The following is a 20,480-nucleotide window of genomic DNA, read 5'->3' on the forward strand; positions in this document are numbered from 1 at the left end:
AATCATTTTTCATCAGAATAGTTCATACAGAAAAGTACCAAATGATGAGTTACATTTTGCTGTTAATGTCTTGTTTTTTTTTTATGTTTAGTCATTGAGTCGTGTGGGTGTGTTGGGATTATGCTTTTATTATGAAAGTCGCTACAGGAAGTATGGACGCTCTTTTTTCTACCGTTATGATACCTTCAGTTATGTTTTTGTCCGTGTTTTCACCCGGTTAAAGACCGCTACCAAAGCCAGTATGTGTACAGCTAGTTAGCTGTCCAATAGACTAGTGTTTTCAGGTTTCCGTTACACGGTGCAGTGATGCCAGCGGTTAAGGCAGCAAATTCAAAACCCTACAGGAAAACGGAGATAACCGAATAAATGAATAGACGCTGATTTACTGAATGTCAGCCGTTACGGTCAAACCGAGGGTGTAACGTTAGACCAGTTGTACTTGTGGGAGGGAGCGCTCAGCATGGCCGGAGGATAAACTCAGCAGCTCACGCAGGTGCTTCCGTCGTCTTCATGTGCTCGTCTGGTCGGTGTTAACGGACCGTAATCTGGCAAACGGAGTGGTGGTAAACAGTCGAGGCCATGACGAGGTCAGCTGGCTTTTGTTGGTCACTGTGCTTTTTCTAGCTAACGCTAACGTTAGCTTTGGACTGGTGACGTTCTGTCGTGAGCAGTGAGGACAGCGCGCGACCTTGGAGACGTTGCCATGGATTTGACGCGGTTGGCTGTGGATGCCGGTCAGTTCATCAACCGGGCTGTTCAGGTAAAAAGACCACCAGAAAAACACATGCGACATGTTAATTAGTCAAAAAATTACATGTGGTCAGCGATTTATTGTTATTGAGCAGCACTGTACTGTAGTTCTTTAAGAAAATGATGAAGTAATAAGTGCGTAGCGGGTTTTTTAAGTAGTTGTGGTGTTATTCTTCCACGGCAGTACACGGGGGAGAGTCTTGGCCAGGCGGACAAGACAGAGTTGGACCCCGGGCTAGAGGAGCTCCTGGCCCGGGCAGACGCAACCAAGATCTGGACGGACAAGATAATCTCCCAGACTGAGGTTTTACTGCAGCCCAACCCCGGTGAGAGACAGAAAATGGTTTATTTATTCGTATTTATTTTTTGAAGTGGTCCGCAAGCACCTCATTTATGAAGTCTCAGTTTAATCATTGACACCAAATGTTATCGCTGTTTTTGTCCGAATTAGTTCATGTCTTAACTAAGTCACTAATACGCAGTACATTTCCATTATACTCCATTATACTTACCTCTCTTGTACATGGAGAGAAATGATCTACCTGTATTTATGTATAAGAAGTCATTAAATGTGTTGGTGTGGTTTCAATGATAATTCATGTCAGCGTCCCGCATGTGTTACTTGTACATTTACTGTGTTGTACTGCACATCCAGATAAATTGACTTACACATTTTGTCCTGATAAAGCCACCATCATCATGTTCATCATGTTCATCATCATCAAATCACAACCAGCTGCAGACATCAGCAACAAGTGGGCTCCAGGCCAGCCATTATGGTCTCCTTAAAAGCGCTGAATGATGACTAAGGTTTTACCTCTGGGACCCAGTGTTTCAGCTCCATTTGCCTTCCTACGGTCTGCGCTCTTCTGTTTGCTTTGACTGTAATTGGCCTGTTCAGATGAGTCGGGATGGTCTTTCTTTTGCCTGTTTGAATCCAATTACCTCGCATAATGGAATTACCAGTGGATGTGGTCTGTAACCTATCAAATAAAGGGGCCATTCAGCTGCCAGAAATAATAATCTTGTATGTTTGTTTGTCAAGAATATATTTGCAGATCATGTCATGTTTATGGACCGAGGGCTTTTAGTCTCGCTGAAGAATAGTTGCTGTTTTCCTGAGGTTTACCTCATGGGCTTATGGCAAGCAACTACCTACTGATCAAGTAGCCTTTTTAGTGATATTTAACGGGATGCTTTGACTGTTAATGTCCTTTTAAAGTGCCCTATCCTGACACCTGCTTTTGAGACCAATTCTAAGGTGTTTCATGAGGTTTTGTTTGTTTACCCCTGCATCTTGGGTGATCCGGTCAGAGGTGGACAGCTCTAAGGGTCTAAGTCCACACCTGGCTTTACAATGCATTTCCAAATGCCTTGCAAGTGACCACAGCTTACCCTAACTCAACAACTGACAACATTGAGCTTGAGCATCTTTTTTTTATTTATGGAGTCTGTGGACTTTCCCCACAGGTGACAGAGAAGTAGCCTATAATGGTTACTGTTTACTGTTTAACTTGTTTACCATCAATGAAATTGTCCTTTTTCACGAATTTAGTGTAAATGGTGAATTTGGGCAGGTAAGATGCACTTTAGACATAGCATTTGCATTCACACCTGTACTTCAGGCTGTCCACTTGTGATCAGATCACTCAAGATGCAGGTTAATGTCAGGTGTACACAGGGCCCCAAAACCCTGGAACCTGAATTGAGCGCTCTGATCTGTGATGAACAGGAGCACGGTTAGAGGACCGGCTGTACGAGCATCTGGACTGGAGCGTCCCACCACGTCCTCGTGCACATGAGGTGCTGTGTGACCAAATGACCCAGGCTGGTCTGGAGATAGGCTCCAACACACCCTATGGTGAGTACATGATATGATATGGTTTACATCACATCAGTGAATATGTTGCAGAGGTGCTTGGTAACAATAACGCACAATTAATGTGTTCAGGAATGGCTCTGCTCAGGTGTGGAGAGGCTCATAAGCGGCTTGGCGAGGCGGAGAAGAACTTTGTCCAAAGCACTAACATCCACTTTCTCACCCCTCTGAAGAGTTTCACTGAGGAGGAATACAGAAACATACAGGTAACACACGCATGAACAAATACACACACACACACCCTACACCACTGTGATTGAAGCACTTAATTGCAGATTTTAGATGTCTCACTCTCAGTTACTTCTTCTGGAATCTGTGTTTTAAATGGTTTGTATCCATGTTTTTTTTAATAAGTGTGTGTGTGTGTGTGTGTGTGTGTGTGTGTGTGTGTGTGTGTGTGTGTGTGTGTGTGTGTGTGTGTGTGTGTGTGTGTGTTTTTTCATAGAATGAGAGCCGGATGTTGGTGAATAAGCGTCTGGACTTGGACATAGCACAGACCAGGCTGAGGAAAGCCCACGAGGCCGACCGAGAGGCCAGAGTGAGTTATGGTGTCTCAACCTTCACTTGATTAGAAACACTGGCTTTAAATACATATCAGTTATCTTCAGTGTGTTTGTCATACCTGCACAATCCAAAAACACACCAAAAATCTAATATAATGTCCTTTCATTGCACTTTCCTGCTTTTTCACATCCGTTATCAGAACCTGAATGCAAACCCACTGGACGATGACTACTTGTCTCAAGTCTCCTACATGTTCAGCTTCCTGCGTGTTAAATGGCTAAAGGTCAGTGATGCTAAAACGACATGAACACTGACGGACACAGCCAAGCTTGCAGTTTGGTCCTTGAGTAAGTCATTTGTCCTCTTCTGTCTCTCTCATCCAATCAGATATGGGCTCAGGAAATCTCTCAGGTGAGTTCATGTTTATCGTTGCATGCATGCAGGATCCAGCAGTTCTAGAATTGTATAGCACATTGTGTTGTCCAATAGCAGTTTTCTCTCTATTGTTTAGTTCATTTAGACTTAAGCCCTTCAGGGATTTGGATTTTGCTAATGGGAAATTTTCAGAAAAAAAGCTCAGCATAATTAGAAAGACCATATAACGGTTATTTTGTGTGTGTGTGTGTGTGTGTGTGTGTGTAGGCAGAGATGGAGCTGAGGATCTATCAGAGTCTGTTCGATCGGCAGTCAGAAATGACAAGACGAGTCGTGGAAGGAATCAGCAACACTCATGTGTGTATATGAATGTGTATGATATAAATTCTAACATGAGCTGTATACTCGTACAGTACATACACAACAAAATAACCAATGCACGGCAAAACTCTATGTTGTTTTCTGTTTTAGGAAATAGAAATTTACTCTAGTGTGCCAATGAATATCTCCTCACATAGAGAGAATCCGTTCTGTTAAAATGTCGCTTTTAACAGATTGTTTTAACTCTTCATGTCGATCATCTGTCTTGTGGTTTATGTGACTTGTGTTGTTGTTTTCCAGACCAACCACATGCGGAGCCTCATGGACTTTGTGGAGGCTCAGGCCTGTTACTTCGACCAGTGTAACCAACACGCTCAGGAGCTTCAGAGACAGCTGGCCAGGTGTGTACCGCTGGTTTTCAACCCGGGGACTAAATCTTGATATGGCGAAACTGAAGCATGGAAGTCCCACGTTGTTTTGGAAACACCAATATGAGTTTAAAGTTTAGAGTTAAGTTTTCTGACAGTTTTCTCACACAGCATTAATCGAGCTTTCCAGTGAAAACCATGTGCCTCCAATTATGAGGGTTTTAATGAAGCATTCCTTAATGGGTTGAGAAAAAAAAATTTTATTTCTTAATCTTTATAAAAATAATAATAAAAAACAGAAAAAGCGCTGCTTTTTTCTGAAGCTCATAAAAGTTAATATTTTTGAGATATGGGGTTTTCAAACTGCACTCTGAGCGAGCAAAAAGGACTTAAAGCTATTTTCAACAGAAACGGCCAATTCAGAAGCTAAATACCACTGCAAAATGTACATCTTTCGCACAACATGGGGTGCAATCCATTTTTTGTTTTATTATTATTCAAAGCTGTAACCCAGTTGGCAAAGAAGATGCCCAACTTTGCTAGAAAGATGTATTTGCCGGAGCCAGGACATCTGGTCTCCCGAAGAGCACAAGACTATTGAGAATCATTTTTAAAGCAAATTCATTTTGGTTGCTTGTGATTTTGCTTCTCTTTACAGCATTCCAGCTGTCCTCTGCTCCAATAACTGGCAGTCAGCAGTCAGTAATGCAGTTAATCAGCCATCAGCAAGCAACCACGAAGCCAATGAGCCCGTCGGGTTAAATCAAGTCACTCCAGTTCCCGTAGTCGTCCACCAACTTCCAGAATTCGACCAGGACTCGTGGACCTTAAGTTCACCGCCCGGAACTGAAACCTCTGTGACCTCGCAGCTCCCCCATCAGACAAATAACAACAACAACAACAACACCTTTTCCGCTGATGGCCAGGCAGCCAGCCAACGTTCAGTCAGTGACCCAACAGGCAGGATCTCGACACTCAGCAGATCGAGTGACGGAGCAGCAGCTGCAGTGAGCAATGGTGCAGGTAGTCTGACAACAGCTGGCCCACCTTCCGAACTCGGCGCAACCTCAGATGAGTCTCACGCTGCAAACGCAGTAGCTAGTGAGACCTTAACGACCGACAACGTGGTTGTAGAGACCCTGACAACCAATGGCATGGCAGCTGAGCCCCAACCAACCAGTGAAACAGTAGAGCTGCCCATCATTAATGGTGTAGATGTCCTGGAGTCATCATCAGACAGTCAGGCTGTGGTTCAATAGAGACAGATGTCTGGTGGGGGATTTGGCGCCAGGCCAAAGACATGTGAGCAGGGATGGACTTTGCTCGGAGCTCCAGCTGAGTTCGTCCGGCGGTAAACGGGATTGGAGATCCAAGAATACGGACTGTATTAGAAAGGAACAGATACACAATCATTGTAACATGTGGTGCAGTTAAAACTAACTTTAATTAATCCCATAGGCAAGATAATGTGAAGTGGTTGTGAAAGTGCTTATTTTTCTAAACGTGATATAGTGCCACAATTAATGTAGCCTTTAGCCATATTCATATATTATTCATGTTGTGTGAAAACGTTGACTGCCGAGCATCAGTCTCTCAGTGGATGTGTAATACTTCCTCGCCTCAGGCCGGGAGACGAGGCCTGACTGTTACATTTGTCGTGCGCGATTGTAAATCGTCAGTCTGTGGAACTAAATCCTCATTTTTTACATTTAGCTAAAATGAGAGAACTAACGACGCTTTGTGCCAAGTGTATGTGTGCGTCCGTCTTCCCATGTGAGTGTCTCCGTGTCCAAGTCTGCCAGTGACCCATGTTTACGGCTTCCCCAAACCTGTGACACCTTTAAAGAGAGGTGTGTGTATATGTACTCTGACTCTGCCACCTCCTGACTCATTTTGGTACAAGTTGAGGTCATTTTCCATACGAACCTTGTTACTTGTGTGTGTGTTGGGAAGTCCAGAGAGGTGACAAAACACCAAGCTGAACAGGACCTTTATGCTGCAGTATAAAATATTTTCCCTATACATAGTGTGGGTGTTTTCCCCCCAACACACACACTCAAATCACATATTCACTTTTACCCTTTTACCCCCTTAAATCCCTCACTAGGTGAAACGGGTAGAACTTTCCATGTCCAGATGTTGTTCATTTTCTTTGTGAGAGCAGGCTTGCTCTGCTGTGGTGTGGGTCTGCTCTGGGGACCCTGGATGGAAACACACCAAATGTAGCTCTGGTCCTACTGATGTAATCGCCCTCCAGCTCTGAGCTCTACGCTTTTGTCCCAATACGTAAAGATGTGTGTGTGTTTGTATGGATAGCAGTATTCTCTGTTGTAGCTGCTGCCAGTTTGAAAGCGTGTAAACGCAGTCGTAATTCAGTCACATGTACATCAAGCTGATGTCAGTGCGAGGCTGGAGTTTTCTCTTGATCCATGTGAAGCTGTGGAAATAAATATGCAAACTCTGAGGTCACGTCAGTCAAAACCGAATGTGTATCCTGTCTTTGTTCTCCTGTCGAGGTGTTTCTGTTGTTAAATCCCCGTTCAGATCTGCTGCTGGCGTACCAGCCAAACCTCCCGACCTAGATTCACACACACAGCGATGTCCAGGTTGAGGTTTTGATTAGGCTTCCCAGGGCAAGTCTAGTAATATTTAAAATTATGCTTACACAATGTGAAGCTTGCAGTAATGCTTTGCTTCCTTCACTGATTGTAGTAATATTCAAAATATTAACATGTACACAAACACGCCAAAAACATGCAATGTGTGTGCGCATCTATTTTGCTCCCTCTTCTTCACCTCTTTCCAGTCTGAGGCAGATAAGATCGATTAAGCTCAGGTTATGTGATATTGATCTGAGTACAGTTAGAAGGCCTGCAGTTCAATAACACCATCATGTCTTAGATTACAGCACTATATCAGCTCTGTATGTCCGAGGGGCCTCACACGAGGCACAGCCAGCGCTTAAAAACAGATTCAGTCGTGTTTTGTTCCTGCAGCTTTCCCATGACTCAGCAAAAGAAGAGCAGAGGAGTGCTTTTCAGCCACACTGATACAGCAATTTCCTGGTATGTTTCCAACTTGTTTTTATAATTTCCGGTATGAACCTTGTTTGTCAGCAGCGCTCTGATTTTCTGCTCATGTGATACAGGAAGGAAGCGGAAGCTAAAATGTTGTTTTGCAGGTCGGGTTAACATGAGTGAGTTATGAAATCAGATAAAGGAAATTGGGATGTTTCTAATTATATTTGGCTTGGTCCTTTCCTCTACCTGAGGAGCACAGAGAGACAATGTTTGTATGTAGAGTCATGTACCATTTCACTACACTGGTTTTGAATTCTGCCAGAAATACCGGATTAATCCATTTGAATTGTTTTTCCAGCCTATTCCACATGGCTGGAGCTGAACACAGGAAGGCTTTGGTTGGTGTGAGTGGTTTTGATTTGGTGACAAATCAAATGTGCTGCAATGTCCTGAGTCCAACCCACAGAAAAACTGTGCTGATACGTTCATGTACAACTAACGACTATAATTAACAACCTGTAAAAGGATGGTGGCAACCTGCTTCCTCTTAGCTTGAATTATTTATTTAAAGAGAAATTAAAAGGGGCCAAGCACAACGTCTTGAGATACTCCACTTCGGACAGTAAGCCAGTTTGAACTGTGCCCATTCACTCTGACACATTGAGTCCTAACTGAGCGATCATGTAACCTCAGCCTCAGCAGGCCATGTTCCACAGTGTTAAAGTCTTGTTTTAGCTCTGATATCTAATATTTGGATTCTTAACTGTGTCTGTCACTGCACTGTTTTTAGAAATCATTAAGCTAGACCATAATCATCAACTAATACACTCCTTTTAACATTACACATTATTATAAATGGGCTATATTCATACAATGGCTCTATTGTTTTACAGCATACTGTAATTCAGTCATATCTCCATGGTTTCCTCTCCTTCCTACATATTGGGGATAAAAAACAGGATACACCCAGTTCTCATAAAACTGGCCTGTGTTGGCTGACTTTGCTGTTAGTCCGCGGTTTGTTCATCATTAAAGTCCTGCTGCTGTTTTAAACCGTCTGTTTTTAGCTAATGTGAGCTCTGCTGACACCACCCATTGTCCCATTTTCCTCTGCATCTCTGGTTTTGTCAGGACCATCCAGACGACAAGATCTGCTCCTCTTCCTCCTTAAATCCAACATGCATCGTCCGTCCCTCTGCCAATTTCCCTTTCCATCTTCTTCATCCTTCATCTCTCATCACTCCTGCCCCTCGCTGCCAGCTGGGAGTGATTTGTGTGACAGCTAAGCTGTAGGTGTGGTGTGCAGGTGGGGGTGGTAAGCAGCGTCTGGTGGCTGCTGATAAATGTAGCTCCTCTTTTATGGAGTCATGATGACCTAAATAGAAAGATGACCTATAGGGAGAAATAAAAGGCGGATGCTTCAGGTGGGCATCAATGAGCAGAAGATGACATCACCAGCTGATTCAGGCATGTATACACACTGAGTTTCCAATCACATCTGTGAGGTCTAGGATATACATTTAATGCTCTCCTGATGGGATCCTAATTGCTTCCATTTTTGTGAAACTGGGCCAGGGAAATGCACACCTTTGCTCACAGTGAGGTATTTTTGCTGCAATGAGGAAAGGAAAAACCCTACAAATTTCCTGTGTCCTTCTGTACCTTTCCTCACCAACTGTCCACCTCTCACTTTCTGTCTACCTCTTCCTCTGCAGGTTCTCTCTTTTCCTGAGATAAACCTGCCTGCTCCCACCCCAATTAGTCCCTCTGCTACAATTAGAGCCCAGCAGACAGGGAAAATAAAACACAGTCACTGGCAGACATGCTGACATCTGCGGGGGGAGCTCAGCCTGGACGTCTGCAGAGAGTAGAGAGGTCAAGGTTTTTCCTCTGACCTTGACATGTCCTACTTCTGCTTCTTAACACCTGTTGACCAGAGCCCTGTGTCTTTAAGAGTCATCTGTTCAATAACTCCTAATTCTTCTTCCTGCAATGTTTAATTGACAAAGTAACCAGGCAACAAAATGCAATCACAGCCAGTGTTGCTGAGCAGCAAAGTTTTATTTTAACTGGTAAAAAAAAGCTAATTGAAAGCTTAAAATATAACACAGATTCTGCGATGTTGCAGCTTTTTTTGGTAAAGGGATTTGGTGTCAATGCACAGAGCGAGGACTGGAAGAGGCCGACAGACCTCAGAGAGAGAGTGAGGATTGAAATGTCCTGTGCACACAGTGTAAATATGGCTGTAGGGGATTTAGGAATGAAGCCCATCATAATGGTGTCCTTCTTTTATTGATGAAAGATGATCTATTTTTAGGGATCATTAGATTTTGGTCAAGTTTGGCTACTGTAAAAGAAGAAATCAGTTCATATTGTACATATTGCCCATTTCTATGCAGGTATATACATAAATGTAAGTTTCCTATATAAATACAGTGTTTTCTTTCATTATTACCACTGCTGAAGCGTTTCCTTCTATGTTCTCTATTTCCAATTTGATTTCTTATGTCATTTATGCAATTTCTAAAGCTTGAAGGAGGCGACAACTACATTTCAATGAATGACAATGAAGCTGAACCTCAAATCTTTAATAATACAGAGATATTTAAGTGAAGACACTTAAATTTGTCTGAAAGAGATTTTACATAGTACAATTACCTACCTCAATACCTCACACAGACACCTTGAAAATGAAACTTGCAGGATAATGCTAAATGCTAAAACCCAGACCTGACCTGTATGTGAGGCTGTACAGTAGCAGGTGATGGATGTTCCTAAAATGTCATATAGTCTTGTTTTAAAGAAAGTTCTTTCAAGCATCTGAAACATCCATGTTTAAACAGTTTTTCTTCTACCTGGTGGGTCTTCCTTTCCCCCCGCTTCACTCCTCTGTTGCTCTCCTCTCTCCATCATTTTCTTTTCAGCCTAGCATTCCCCACTCTCCTGTAACTCCCCCTCTCTTTCCCCATAATGCCCCTATTTCCCACTCACTTTGACTTTTGACACATTACCTCCACTGAAGCATTACTCACCCAACCTCCACAGCACCCCCACCTCCGTCCCACCCTCCTTAACTCCCCTCCTTCCTCCCTGGCTATAAACTCAGCACCCACAGCAGTTGGCTCAGTGTGGGGAGCTTTAAAGGGGGTGAAGAAAAGAGGAGAGAGAGCAGTTGGAAAACTGGGTGACAAACACCTGATCTTACCAGATATTTCTGCGAAAAGCAGCACATTCAGAGCTGCATCATGCATGTGTCGACGACCTGGCGGGTGCTGTGTGTGCTTGGCTTCGTGGGTGCAACCTTGTGTGTGAATGAGGCTGAGTATGAAGGGAACTACGCCGACAACTACGACAACGAGATCTCTCAGGCCCAGCGGGAGGGTGAGTTCTGTTTATCTATCCTTTTGTTCCTTTCCTGTTTGGACAGATGGCTCATTGTGAAGAATTTGTCTCCAGCTGCCGTTCCTGATTTCGTTAAGCCAATAAAATCATTCTGAGGCATTTTGATTAAAAATTCATCAACACACTCTGATTTACTAGTCTAGATTAGCTAAGTAAACACGTCCTGCAAGGGTCTGCTGTTGGTTCACTACATGCACAGACAAGAACATTCCTGCCAGTCCACATTATCATGTGCATTTTTATACAGATGATGCTTAGCTTCCATGCGTGTGCAAACAGAGCAAGAAAACTCTAAACACTAATGTTGGAAATTGAAATCCCTCAAATCCTACCAACATTTAAGATTAAAACCTAGTGAACGCAACATGTAATGTTTGTAATGTTGTTGTAATGCAACTACTGTGGTGTCTATGTAAATTGTATGTGTAGTCAGTAACACTTAACAGTACAGCCAAATAATACAGTAAAACTGGTTCCTGGTACTTTAAGGATGGCACTGTGGGAGAAATCAACTGGGCGTGTTATAAGAGTGAAATTACAAAGTGCATATTGTGTTCTTTATTGTATATTGCGACTATGTTGTGAGCATACATAAAAGCTGGTCGGGACTCTTTTTAACAGCTATAACGCCTGCTTTTATCAGGTGGACACCCAATTTTTTGGCAGGGAAACCTCAACTAATAGCTGCCATGAGCAAAGGGCAAACCAGAGTTTAATGTAGATAATTCATAAGGAGCGGCACCTACATGTAGTCAGTCCAAAAGACATAAGGTCCATCTGTAATTCAAGATTTGTAATACGCTGGATAATTAAGCGTAACCAGATTAAAGAAATGAAATAAATGTTGATGTTTTGGATATGTTTGGTTTATGTTAATGTTAATAACTTATCAGCTGACAGTGGGACTGTATTGTTGATGCATCCCTGTGGTTGTTGTCTACAGAAGAAACTCCAACCACACCATGCCAGGCTGCGGAGTTCTCTCGCTGGGACAAGCTTTTCATCGCTCTGGAGGACTCCCACATGAGGCAGACCATGCTGCTGGAGTCTCTGGAGCAGTGCTGTAGAGGAATGGTCTCTCTCAGGGCCCAGGTGGACAAGCTTGCTAAGGGGACAGGGCAGCAGTGTCTACCCAGCCTGGAGTCAGCATGCAGGGCGCAGGCAGAGCAGGTGAGAGTCAGGCTGCAACAAGGCTTGGCGGAGCTCAGGGAAGAGGGAGCAGAGAGGGAGAGGAGGTTAAACGTGACCTTGCAGCACCTCCTGCACAGCAGCCATGAGGGAAATGCCCGTCTGAAGCAGCTGGAGGAAGGTAGAGGCCACAGAGTGGTGCCATCGAGAGCAGCGGACAGCAGAATGGGCCAGCAACCAACACTTGAAGGTTTGGGAGCAGCATCTGGCTCGGGGATGAAGCCATTCCCATCTGTCCTGACGGAACAGGAAGTGAGTCCACCTCTGGACATGGCCACAATGGAAAGAGCCCTGGTTGCCCTAGTAGCAGAGCTGCAGAAGGTTCACCTGCAGCTGAACAGAGTGATAGAGCAGGAAGGAACACTGAGGAAGGACAGAGGAGACACATGAATTGTCCAGAGGGAAAAAAATAATACATGATTGACTGGGGACACTCCAGTGATGATGATTTTGCACATACTCGTTTTTTTAATGCACTCTTAAAGGGCCTTTTCTACAATAAAGCTTGTTTATTTCTGGTGACAATGAATTTAAATGTACCATAAATGTTGTGGGTTGACTATAATTAATAAAAACTTATTAAACAACCTAATCAGCCTCATGGAAAGGTTTCCTCCCTCCTCCCACATAGTAATCAACTCATTTTCATGTGTTTATGCACATGCCTACACTTTCATTTGTCTGAGTCAGTGCATCCGGGCACGTGCCAGAGTTTGCACCACTACCTCAGTGTTTGTGTAGTTGTGGCGATGTCTGCAAATACCCACAACCGCAAAAAAGTGTGTGAAAGGTTTTGGATCGTGATTAATTCTGGGCAGACCTCACCCTCTCATTAGCTGCTTTAAGAGTCTGTATGCTAAGAGGCCGCGACTTAACAATGCTCCGAGTGTTTTTGATTTATGAAAGCCTGCCACAGCTGTTACACAGCAGCCCATCCCTCCCGCAGCCGCGCACACATACACACACACACACACATATGTGGCCAGTGGCTGGTGGTGACTGAAGGTACTTTCCATGTATTTTATAGTTTCAGTCTTTAGTCCCAGATCACCTCTTCATTCATTTTTTAAATATTTATGCTTTAGTTTTGTGGATTTTTACTAGAGCCACAGAGGAAACTGAGCAAACGAGGAAGCAGAAAGCGAGAAAAGGGTGAGTATTTCTTCAGTGATGGAAGAAGTATTCAGATCCTTAACATAAAGCTCCAGTGTGTGGGATTTAGGAGAATCTATTAGCAGAAAACGATTATATAAGTATGTTTTCATGAGCTTGCCGTCACCTGAAAATCTGTTTTGTAACCTCAGAATGAGCTCTTTATTTCTGCAGATGGAGCAGGTCTTCTTCCACGGATTCCACCATGTTTCTACAGTAGCCCAGAACGGACAAACCAAACACTGGCTCCTGAGAGCGCCTCATGTTTCCACAAGTTTCATGGTCACTGCGGATCCTCCTACACGCTTGGAACAGGAGGGGCGAAGCAACAGGTAATTCTGTTACAATCTGCAACTTCACTGCTAGATGCCACCAAATCCTACATACTGGTCCTTTAAGTAAAAGTATCACAGTGTCAAAATACTGCGCTAAAAGTATTATCTGCAAAATTTGCCAGAGGTGTTCTGCAGCAGAAAGACCCCAGTCAGTGATAGATTGTTACATACCATATAATTAGAATTATTATATTCACCTGTAAGCAGTATAGTAGTATAGTAGTAGTTTATAGCAAAACATCATAATTTACAAAATGGTCATATATTGTATGTAAAATGTTAACCTGTAGAGTAAAAAAGTACATTATTTTCCTCTAAAATGTAGTAGCAGTATGCAGTAGCATAAAATGGAAGTACACACGTTAGGTACAAGTACTTCATGATTGTGTGACTAAATGTATGTAGTCACAGTCCACCTCTGGGCAACAAAGAACATTTGAAACGTATGTGCGTTTAATTAGGCCAGCAGGCTGACATCACATGAGTATTTTCACTAATGAAATGCTCACAACCGTGGCATGAATGCATACTTGTGTCTGCGTCGCTGTGTATGTGTGTGTGCGTGCACCTTTCCTTGTAAATCTGCAGCTGTGTGGAGAATAACAGGCAAGATCTTAAGTCTTTTTTCTTCACAACAAGCAAAAATCAGAGGAGCGTCGAGGTGGAGTAACAAGGATAGTAGTTATACCTCATGTCCAGATTGCCTGCTACACCTGTTTCTGCATCATATCCAGCACACACACACACACACACACACACACACACACACACACACACACACACACACACACACACACACACACACACGGGGGTCTGTTCAGCGCAGGTGCACTTGTTATCATTAAAGGTCTCCATCTGTGCAGTTTGTGTGGGGATTTTAGTGAATGGAAGATTTGTCATATTTCATTTTGTTGCTTCATTCATTTGGAAAACAGAGAAAAAGAGACATGGGGGGGGGGGGCAGGAGGCTGATGATGAGGGAAGAAAAGCAGAGTGACGGTGCGTGAGTGTCTGACAGGTCGTTCTTAGACATAACAACTGTTCCTCACTCATAGACCGATGTTTTTATCAGCCAGCTGGCCAGACACAGCACAATACCCAGCCGCCATCGGCCTCGCTCTCTGCCCTGGCTTCCTTCTCTTTCATCTCCGTTTCGTCATCTGCCATCACTCTCCTTTCTCTCCTGCTTCTTATCTGTATGCCAATCCCATCATCCTGTCCCTCTCTACCCACCATTTATCTTCTCGCACTTCTCTCTTTCCTCCCATTTCCTGTCTTTTCTCTCTCTCTCTCTCTTGCCAGCAGCCAAATAGATGGCATCAGTCCTTGGCTAACCCTCAGCTGGCTGGTAAAAGCGACTGACATTACAGTCTTGTGAAGTGTAGCCAATATACGCAAACACACACAAGCACTCTTAAGGAGGCGAGATACTGATTACAAGGGGCTACAGGAATGGGTTGTGTTCATCAGAGAGATTTTAATATCACGTCACATAGTCACTATAACACACAACACAATATTGGCACTTTCCCAAAAGCAAAAAGGACAATACAAAATAGATAAAGCTCCAATAAACATTTAACAGTCTCTTATGTACATTGGAACTGATGTCATGAGGGAGGGAGTGAGGGGAAGAGACGGTGTGCAGTGGAGAGTTGTCTATTTGATGGGTGAGTCCAGAATCTCCTCGTACTCCTCCCTTTGGCGGCGCCCTCCCCCGCGAGAGGGTAGCAGCTTCATCGCCACCAGCCAACCAACGCTCAGTATGACCATCACGTTCCCAACGACTTCTGGCGCAGTGGGAGCCAATGGCAGCACGGCCAGATGCAGCAGCATGGCGACAGGTACCTCCAGGCTCTGAGAGGCGGAGACCAGAGCCGGGTGGAGTCGGGTGAGGGCGTGCGTCATTCCCAGAAAAGCTGCCACCGAGCAGGCGACCAGGCCCAGGACCACGCCCCAGGCTGGGGCGCTCACAGGCCAAGACCATCCCTCCTGGAGCAGAACCAAGGAGGCCGGGGCGAGCAGGCAGCCCGTCCAGCTCACGGTGAACAAAGCTGTACCCACTCCCACCCTCTCCTTCAGGGAACGATACCCAACCAGCGCCAGAGCCATCCACAGCCCCGCGAGGGCCGACAGAGACCAGCCGAACGCACCCCTCCAGAACGCAACCGGGCTAGTCGGTGCACCTGAGTTGCTCTCGTCTTCTGTGGGAAGCAACACAAGCCCCAAACCACACAGTCCTGCAGCTATGGTGATCCCGTCGGCCAGTCCCAGCCTCTCCTCCAAGAGCAGGAAGGCCAGGGTTGCCGACAGCGCCGTGGTCGACAGGCGCCAGGTCGTCATGCCGTTTCCAGGAGAGACGAAGGTCAGGGAGGAGTAGGCGCAGCAGAGAGAGAGAGAGTAGGCGATGCCGTAGCAGAGCAGACGTAGACGATACCCCTCTGGTCCGAATGGGTTCTCCCCCCTGTGCAGTGGTACAGCCACAGAGAGCAGCTGGACGATGGACCGAACCAAGAGCAGAAACAGGGGGCCCAGGCTGAAGTGTTCGGAGGCCAGGCGGGTCAGAACAATCAAACAGCCATGAGCCAGCGCCGCACCGACCAGCCCCACCCAGGTGAGCCGAGACGCGGACACAGAAGCCTCTCCAAAACTGGCCAGCTGTTCCCCTACCCCTCTCCCTGACCCCTTTGCTGCTCTGGCTCCCGCCTCGCTCCCATCTCCTCCCCCAGCAGCCTGAGGTTTGACGGTGGCATCTCTGTCTTTGGAGCCAAACAGAGTCAAAGGCCACCTCTTGCCCTCCGTCAGCTGCTTCCTGTCGGACGTCTCTTCCAGGAAGGAGCCAAAGTCCTCAAAAGACGGTGCGTCATCGTAGCCTTCATCCCCAGGCTGGGGGAAGTGGGTGTGTACCCCAGGTTGAGGGGAGTAGGGGGTGTGCGTGGCGTATTTGGCTGTGACAGTGTGAGGGTGGATCTTTACTCTCTTCTTAGAGCTGCCCAGGAGGTGAGTGGACTCCATTTTAAAACTTTAATGAAGACAGACACCTACGAGAGACGAGAAAGGACATGTTTAGAGCCACATAAAATATATTTACACACACACACTCGTTTTTTTCCCTCATGCTGCCCCTCTCCGGGATACTGCATGATATCTCATATATCTTTAATATCCCGGATAACAATATGAGTGACTCACATCCTCCCATGTGCCCCCCGTGTTTGGTAGCGAATGTACGTAAGCTCTGCCCGTCTGAGCAATCACCAGTTTAATTGTTTTTCCTGTGTGATTAGAGTTCACATAAAGTTCATATTAGCAGAGTCGTGCAGCACCATAATGGCAGATTAGCACAGCTATTATTGCTCCTTTTCGTCTTCTTGGACGACATGACCTTCAAGGGTAGTAAGAGATTGTTGCCAATGACAGTTACGTAAGCAAGTGCTTCTTGCCTCATTTGTCTTTTATCTCTCTCTGTCTACTTTTTCTGTCTCTCTCCTTCCCTTCCCCTCCCTCACTCTACACATTCATGCAGGGGAAATATAGAAGCATTGTTCGCATCAGTTCTCTGTCTGTCAAAATGTTAGATCTGTCAGATTTTACAGAAATAACAGGCATACAAATCACGCATCCCGTGCCTCACCCCCCTTTCTTTTCTCCGACTTTGTAACTTTTCCCTTCAAGGTCCTGCTCCACGGATGATTGACCTATAACTGATGTAGTAATATGTCTCTGCAGCAGAACAATACAGTCATGCAGGTGCTATACAGCACATACCCACTGCTGCATTTCAGGTTGTAAAACGCTCAGCAGCCCCCCGGTTTCATTGGGAATGTGGAATATTTATTCATGCAGAGGCACATGGAGCAAAGAGTACAGTTTTCCTGGGGTTGCAAAGTATTACTCATCAGTAATGTGGCTTCTTGTCTTCATTGTATACAAAAGAATTTCATACATGTGCAAGTATAGAAGCATGTACTCTGCCAGTACTTCTTGCACTCTGTAGAACTGCTATTAAAAAAAAATTACATAAACAATAGTCAAATGAATAAAGCAGAATAATAGGTGCTGTTTTTCTTGCAATATTTCTTATGAATGAAGAATTTGTGAGCTGTTATTTGCAATGAACTGAACGTCACATTATCACAGCAAGTGAAACACACCTTCACTATGCACACACTCAATCTAAGTGGCAATTCAGTCACAACATGTGATTTAGCAACAGGGTTAACCGTCTGCAGCCATGCTCCCTGTGCGGCTCCACTTAGGCACTGCGGTGATTTGAGCTAAATGCTAATGTTTACCATGTTCAACGTGTTAGCATGCCAAATTAGGACAGCGCCAAACATTTAAAAGAATACATGAGAATACCAGCAATGTGCAGCATGGATGAAATCGTTGATCACAGTGTAAGAAATGTTACATATGATATGATGTTTATCACGAAAGATAGACGGTTTATGGATAAAATAACTCAAAGATCTGTTTGTGGCAAATCTATCGTAGCAAATTAAACAGCTGACAAACTAGGTTATGTCATCACATTAATTGAAAACTCATATACACAATGATAAAAACCAAATGTTGCCACAGGCAGTCCTGCACACTGATTGCCCACAATGACCTTATGCATGCTACCATATAACCTGTGTGACCAAATCTCTGACAGAAAAATATATAGGCCCTCATCACATCACCCAATTACCACACAGGAATGGCAAAGGCGCATCAGGCTCTTAACAGCATTCCAGTTTCATTGTATTTTCCTGAGTTTAAAGGTCAGGATGAATGATCCGGCTGCAGCAGGCAGCTCGCTGCTGTTGCTCACACCTTTGGTGGTGCAGTCCTTTTGATTTGGTAGTAGCATGGGGAGCCAGTGAATTTGTGGCTGCCTGGAAGGCCTTTACTCTCCCTGGAGATGTTGAGCTTTCCCACGAATCAGCCTGAACTGCCCTGTTACAAATTACAACAGCTCGGAGGGTCATGGTGTGAGTGCTGGCTTCAGCTGTGTGCTTCCCTCTGGCTGATGGCAAAATCGCTCTAAAATATGAGTTGAAAAAGTAGTACAGACTTGAAAGTGAATTATTCTTCCAACTGTTCAGCCTCAATTAACTCTGTCTCACATCACCTCTAGCACTAAAGCACTAAAATAATGGTGCTTCAATCTGGATTGACTGCAACTGTGGCTTGGTTTCACAACTCCACCGCCCGCTGAATAAAGTAAAAAAAATAACCACAGGGATGAGTTTTCACTGATGACACTTGAGGAGATGTCATCATTTACTCTCACTGAATGGTAGACAGAGAGATGGAAACCTGATCTGCTGCTCTGTGAAACCACAAAGAGCCAAAAGAGATCAGGATGTTCCTGTCTGACTCTTCTCACTCAGTAATATTTACTGTTCTGGATGATGCAGCCTACCTCTGCAGTGCTGCTGCTGCCGCCGCCACTGCTGCTGCTCTCCAAAGCTTGTTTCACACCTTACACAACCTTAAACTGAGCTGCTACGAGCCGACACCAAACCTGCACAGAGTGCGGCCAGCAGCAGGTAAAGCTTTGATTGCTGAATCAGACAGGAGAAAAAAAAACAACTGTTCACCGTCCTCCTGGTGCGTTTATGTGCATCTTCTATAGTCTTACACGCTTTTAAAAGCAATAACATCTTTGATATGGACTATTAATAGGACAATCACTTTATGAATGGCACTCCAGCACTATTAATAATCGAACAGCCTGAAAGCATGATGCAGATGTAAAACTGATGAAATCTAATATATTGCATAACCTATCACTTGATGTAAATATATATATAATATATGTGGGTGTGTGTCTTTTGCTTAAGGCTGTTATATTTATCGAGTAAATCCATCTGTGTGTGTGTGTGTGTGTGTGTTTAAGTGAGTGGGTGTGCATAGTTAACATCTCTCTCTAAGAGAGATGTTATTCTCAAGGTTATCTCGGTTCCTCGGTGATGCGCCCCTGTGACGCCAGAGGGTTGACACACACACACACACACACACACACACGCACACACACACACGCGTACGCGCACACACACGGTGGGAAACAGGAGCGTTGTGCTGTACGTGTTGTGAGTCAGTTTAACAGTGGTTTAACATCGACAAAACATCACATCTCTGCTGGAGTCGACGGTTCGATCCCCGCCGCTGGCACACTATGAGGGTTGTTTTTTTTTCAGCATCCATCAAACAGTATGTGTGTATTATGTTGTGACCGGCAATGACAGTCCGACCCGTGACTCATGACGAATTCTTGAATGGCGAGAAGCGCGCGCTCGCTCACGCTCCGCATGCGCCCGCAGATTGGCACGCGACAGCTCGGTCAATCAATGAACCCCGGCGGAGTCTGCAGGTTGTTTCCCAGTTAGTGTTCTGCTGCAATTTCGTGTTATTGCATAACGTGGTCCGATCAATAAACCACCAGGTGGGTTATTTACAGCGTTCACTTAGTGTTTAAAAAAAAAAAAAAAAGCCTCATCCGCCTCAACTCACCTGCTCTCCCGCAAACCAGCGGATCCCGCCGGGTTCAACTTCAGTCTCGGTCAGCCTCAGTCATTCACCGAGCATCTCCACCTCCATCACCTCTCCTCGGCCATTTGTTCTTCTTCTTCTCTTGCCACCACCCTCTCTTCGTCTCTGTCCTGCGGCAAGTCTCCTCAAGGGCACCGCGACGCGCCTCAGCCCGGCCAGACCGCGGCACCTGCGGCCACCTTCACTTCACTCTGCGGGGGGGGATGTGGGTTTTGTGGCGACCTGCTGCCGCACGTCCATCCCTCTGAGCGCTGATACAGATGCTCCTCCTCAGCTTGGTCAAAGAGCGAGAGAGAGAGGGGGGGGGGGGGGGGGCTAATCATAACGTCTGAGCATGCGTGACACCAGCACTATATCTTCCTGATCTTTGTATATTATGTCATCCCACTCTGTGTGTATGTGTGTGTTAGAGAGAGAGAGAGAGAGAGAGAGAGAGAGAGAGAGAGACCCTTATGTTGAATCTGGGGGGGGGGGGGCATAGACCATAACCACTCATGTGTGTGTGTGTGTGTGTGTGTGTTTTAAGAACAGAAATAGATTTTTTCTTATCTCCCTCTTATTCAAATTAGGTATTTTTTTGCCATCCTGCCTCGGGACTCTTACATCAGCTCTCCCAAAAGTCCATTTTTTTCATGTGTATGGT

General features: G+C 45.0%; 3 protein-coding genes across 3 annotated transcripts; 2 read left to right on the plus strand and 1 right to left on the minus strand.

The window, feature by feature from the left end:
* Window positions 1-187: 187 nt before the first annotated feature.
* Window positions 188-6,681, plus strand: LOC139342541 (endophilin-B1-like). The gene is made up of 10 exons (XM_070979683.1): window positions 188-760; window positions 935-1,076; window positions 2,483-2,611; window positions 2,702-2,835; window positions 3,075-3,167; window positions 3,333-3,416; window positions 3,521-3,544; window positions 3,776-3,865; window positions 4,130-4,230; window positions 4,856-6,681. The coding sequence occupies exons 1-10, from the start codon at window positions 704-706 to the stop codon at window positions 5,454-5,456; spliced, it is 1,455 nt and encodes a 484-aa protein (XP_070835784.1). The 5' UTR covers window positions 188-703; the 3' UTR covers window positions 5,457-6,681.
* Window positions 6,682-10,029: 3,348 nt separating this feature from the next.
* Window positions 10,030-12,436, plus strand: LOC139342592 (pentraxin-related protein PTX3-like). The gene is made up of 2 exons (XM_070979786.1): window positions 10,030-10,598; window positions 11,563-12,436. Exons 1-2 carry the CDS (start codon window positions 10,463-10,465, stop codon window positions 12,195-12,197), a joined length of 771 nt encoding a protein of 256 aa, XP_070835887.1. The 5' UTR covers window positions 10,030-10,462; the 3' UTR covers window positions 12,198-12,436.
* Window positions 12,437-14,751: 2,315 nt separating this feature from the next.
* slc35g2a (solute carrier family 35 member G2a) lies at window positions 14,752-20,099 on the minus strand. Its single transcript, XM_070980076.1, has 2 exons — window positions 19,799-20,099; window positions 14,752-16,335 (listed from the first exon to the last, which is right to left on the minus strand). Exon 2 carries the CDS (start codon window positions 16,307-16,309, stop codon window positions 14,954-14,956), a length of 1,356 nt encoding a protein of 451 aa, XP_070836177.1. The 5' UTR covers window positions 16,310-16,335; window positions 19,799-20,099; the 3' UTR covers window positions 14,752-14,953.
* Between the last annotated feature and the right edge of the window lie 381 nt (window positions 20,100-20,480).

The sequence above is a fragment of the Chaetodon trifascialis genome, chromosome 14, assembly GCF_039877785.1.
Source record: "Chaetodon trifascialis isolate fChaTrf1 chromosome 14, fChaTrf1.hap1, whole genome shotgun sequence".
Taxonomy (NCBI): domain Eukaryota; kingdom Metazoa; phylum Chordata; class Actinopteri; order Chaetodontiformes; family Chaetodontidae; genus Chaetodon; species Chaetodon trifascialis.

Excerpts from the sequence above, each read along its gene's own strand:
- LOC139342541 (XM_070979683.1), top strand. The coding sequence starts at position 704 with ATGGATTTGACGCGGTTGGCTGTGGATGCCGGTCAGTTCATCAACCGG. Across the intron at positions 3,168-3,332 it reads AGGCCGACCGAGAGGCCAGA|AACCTGAATGCAAACCCACT; the intron begins GTGAGTTATGGT and ends ATCCGTTATCAG. Across the intron at positions 4,231-4,855 it reads CTTCAGAGACAGCTGGCCAG|CATTCCAGCTGTCCTCTGCT; the intron begins GTGTGTACCGCT and ends TTCTCTTTACAG.
- LOC139342592 (XM_070979786.1), top strand. The coding sequence starts at position 10,463 with ATGCATGTGTCGACGACCTGGCGGGTGCTGTGTGTGCTTGGCTTCGTG. Across the intron at positions 10,599-11,562 it reads CTCTCAGGCCCAGCGGGAGG|AAGAAACTCCAACCACACCA; the intron begins GTGAGTTCTGTT and ends TGTTGTCTACAG.
- slc35g2a (XM_070980076.1), bottom strand. The coding sequence starts at position 16,309 with ATGGAGTCCACTCACCTCCTGGGCAGCTCTAAGAAGAGAGTAAAGATC.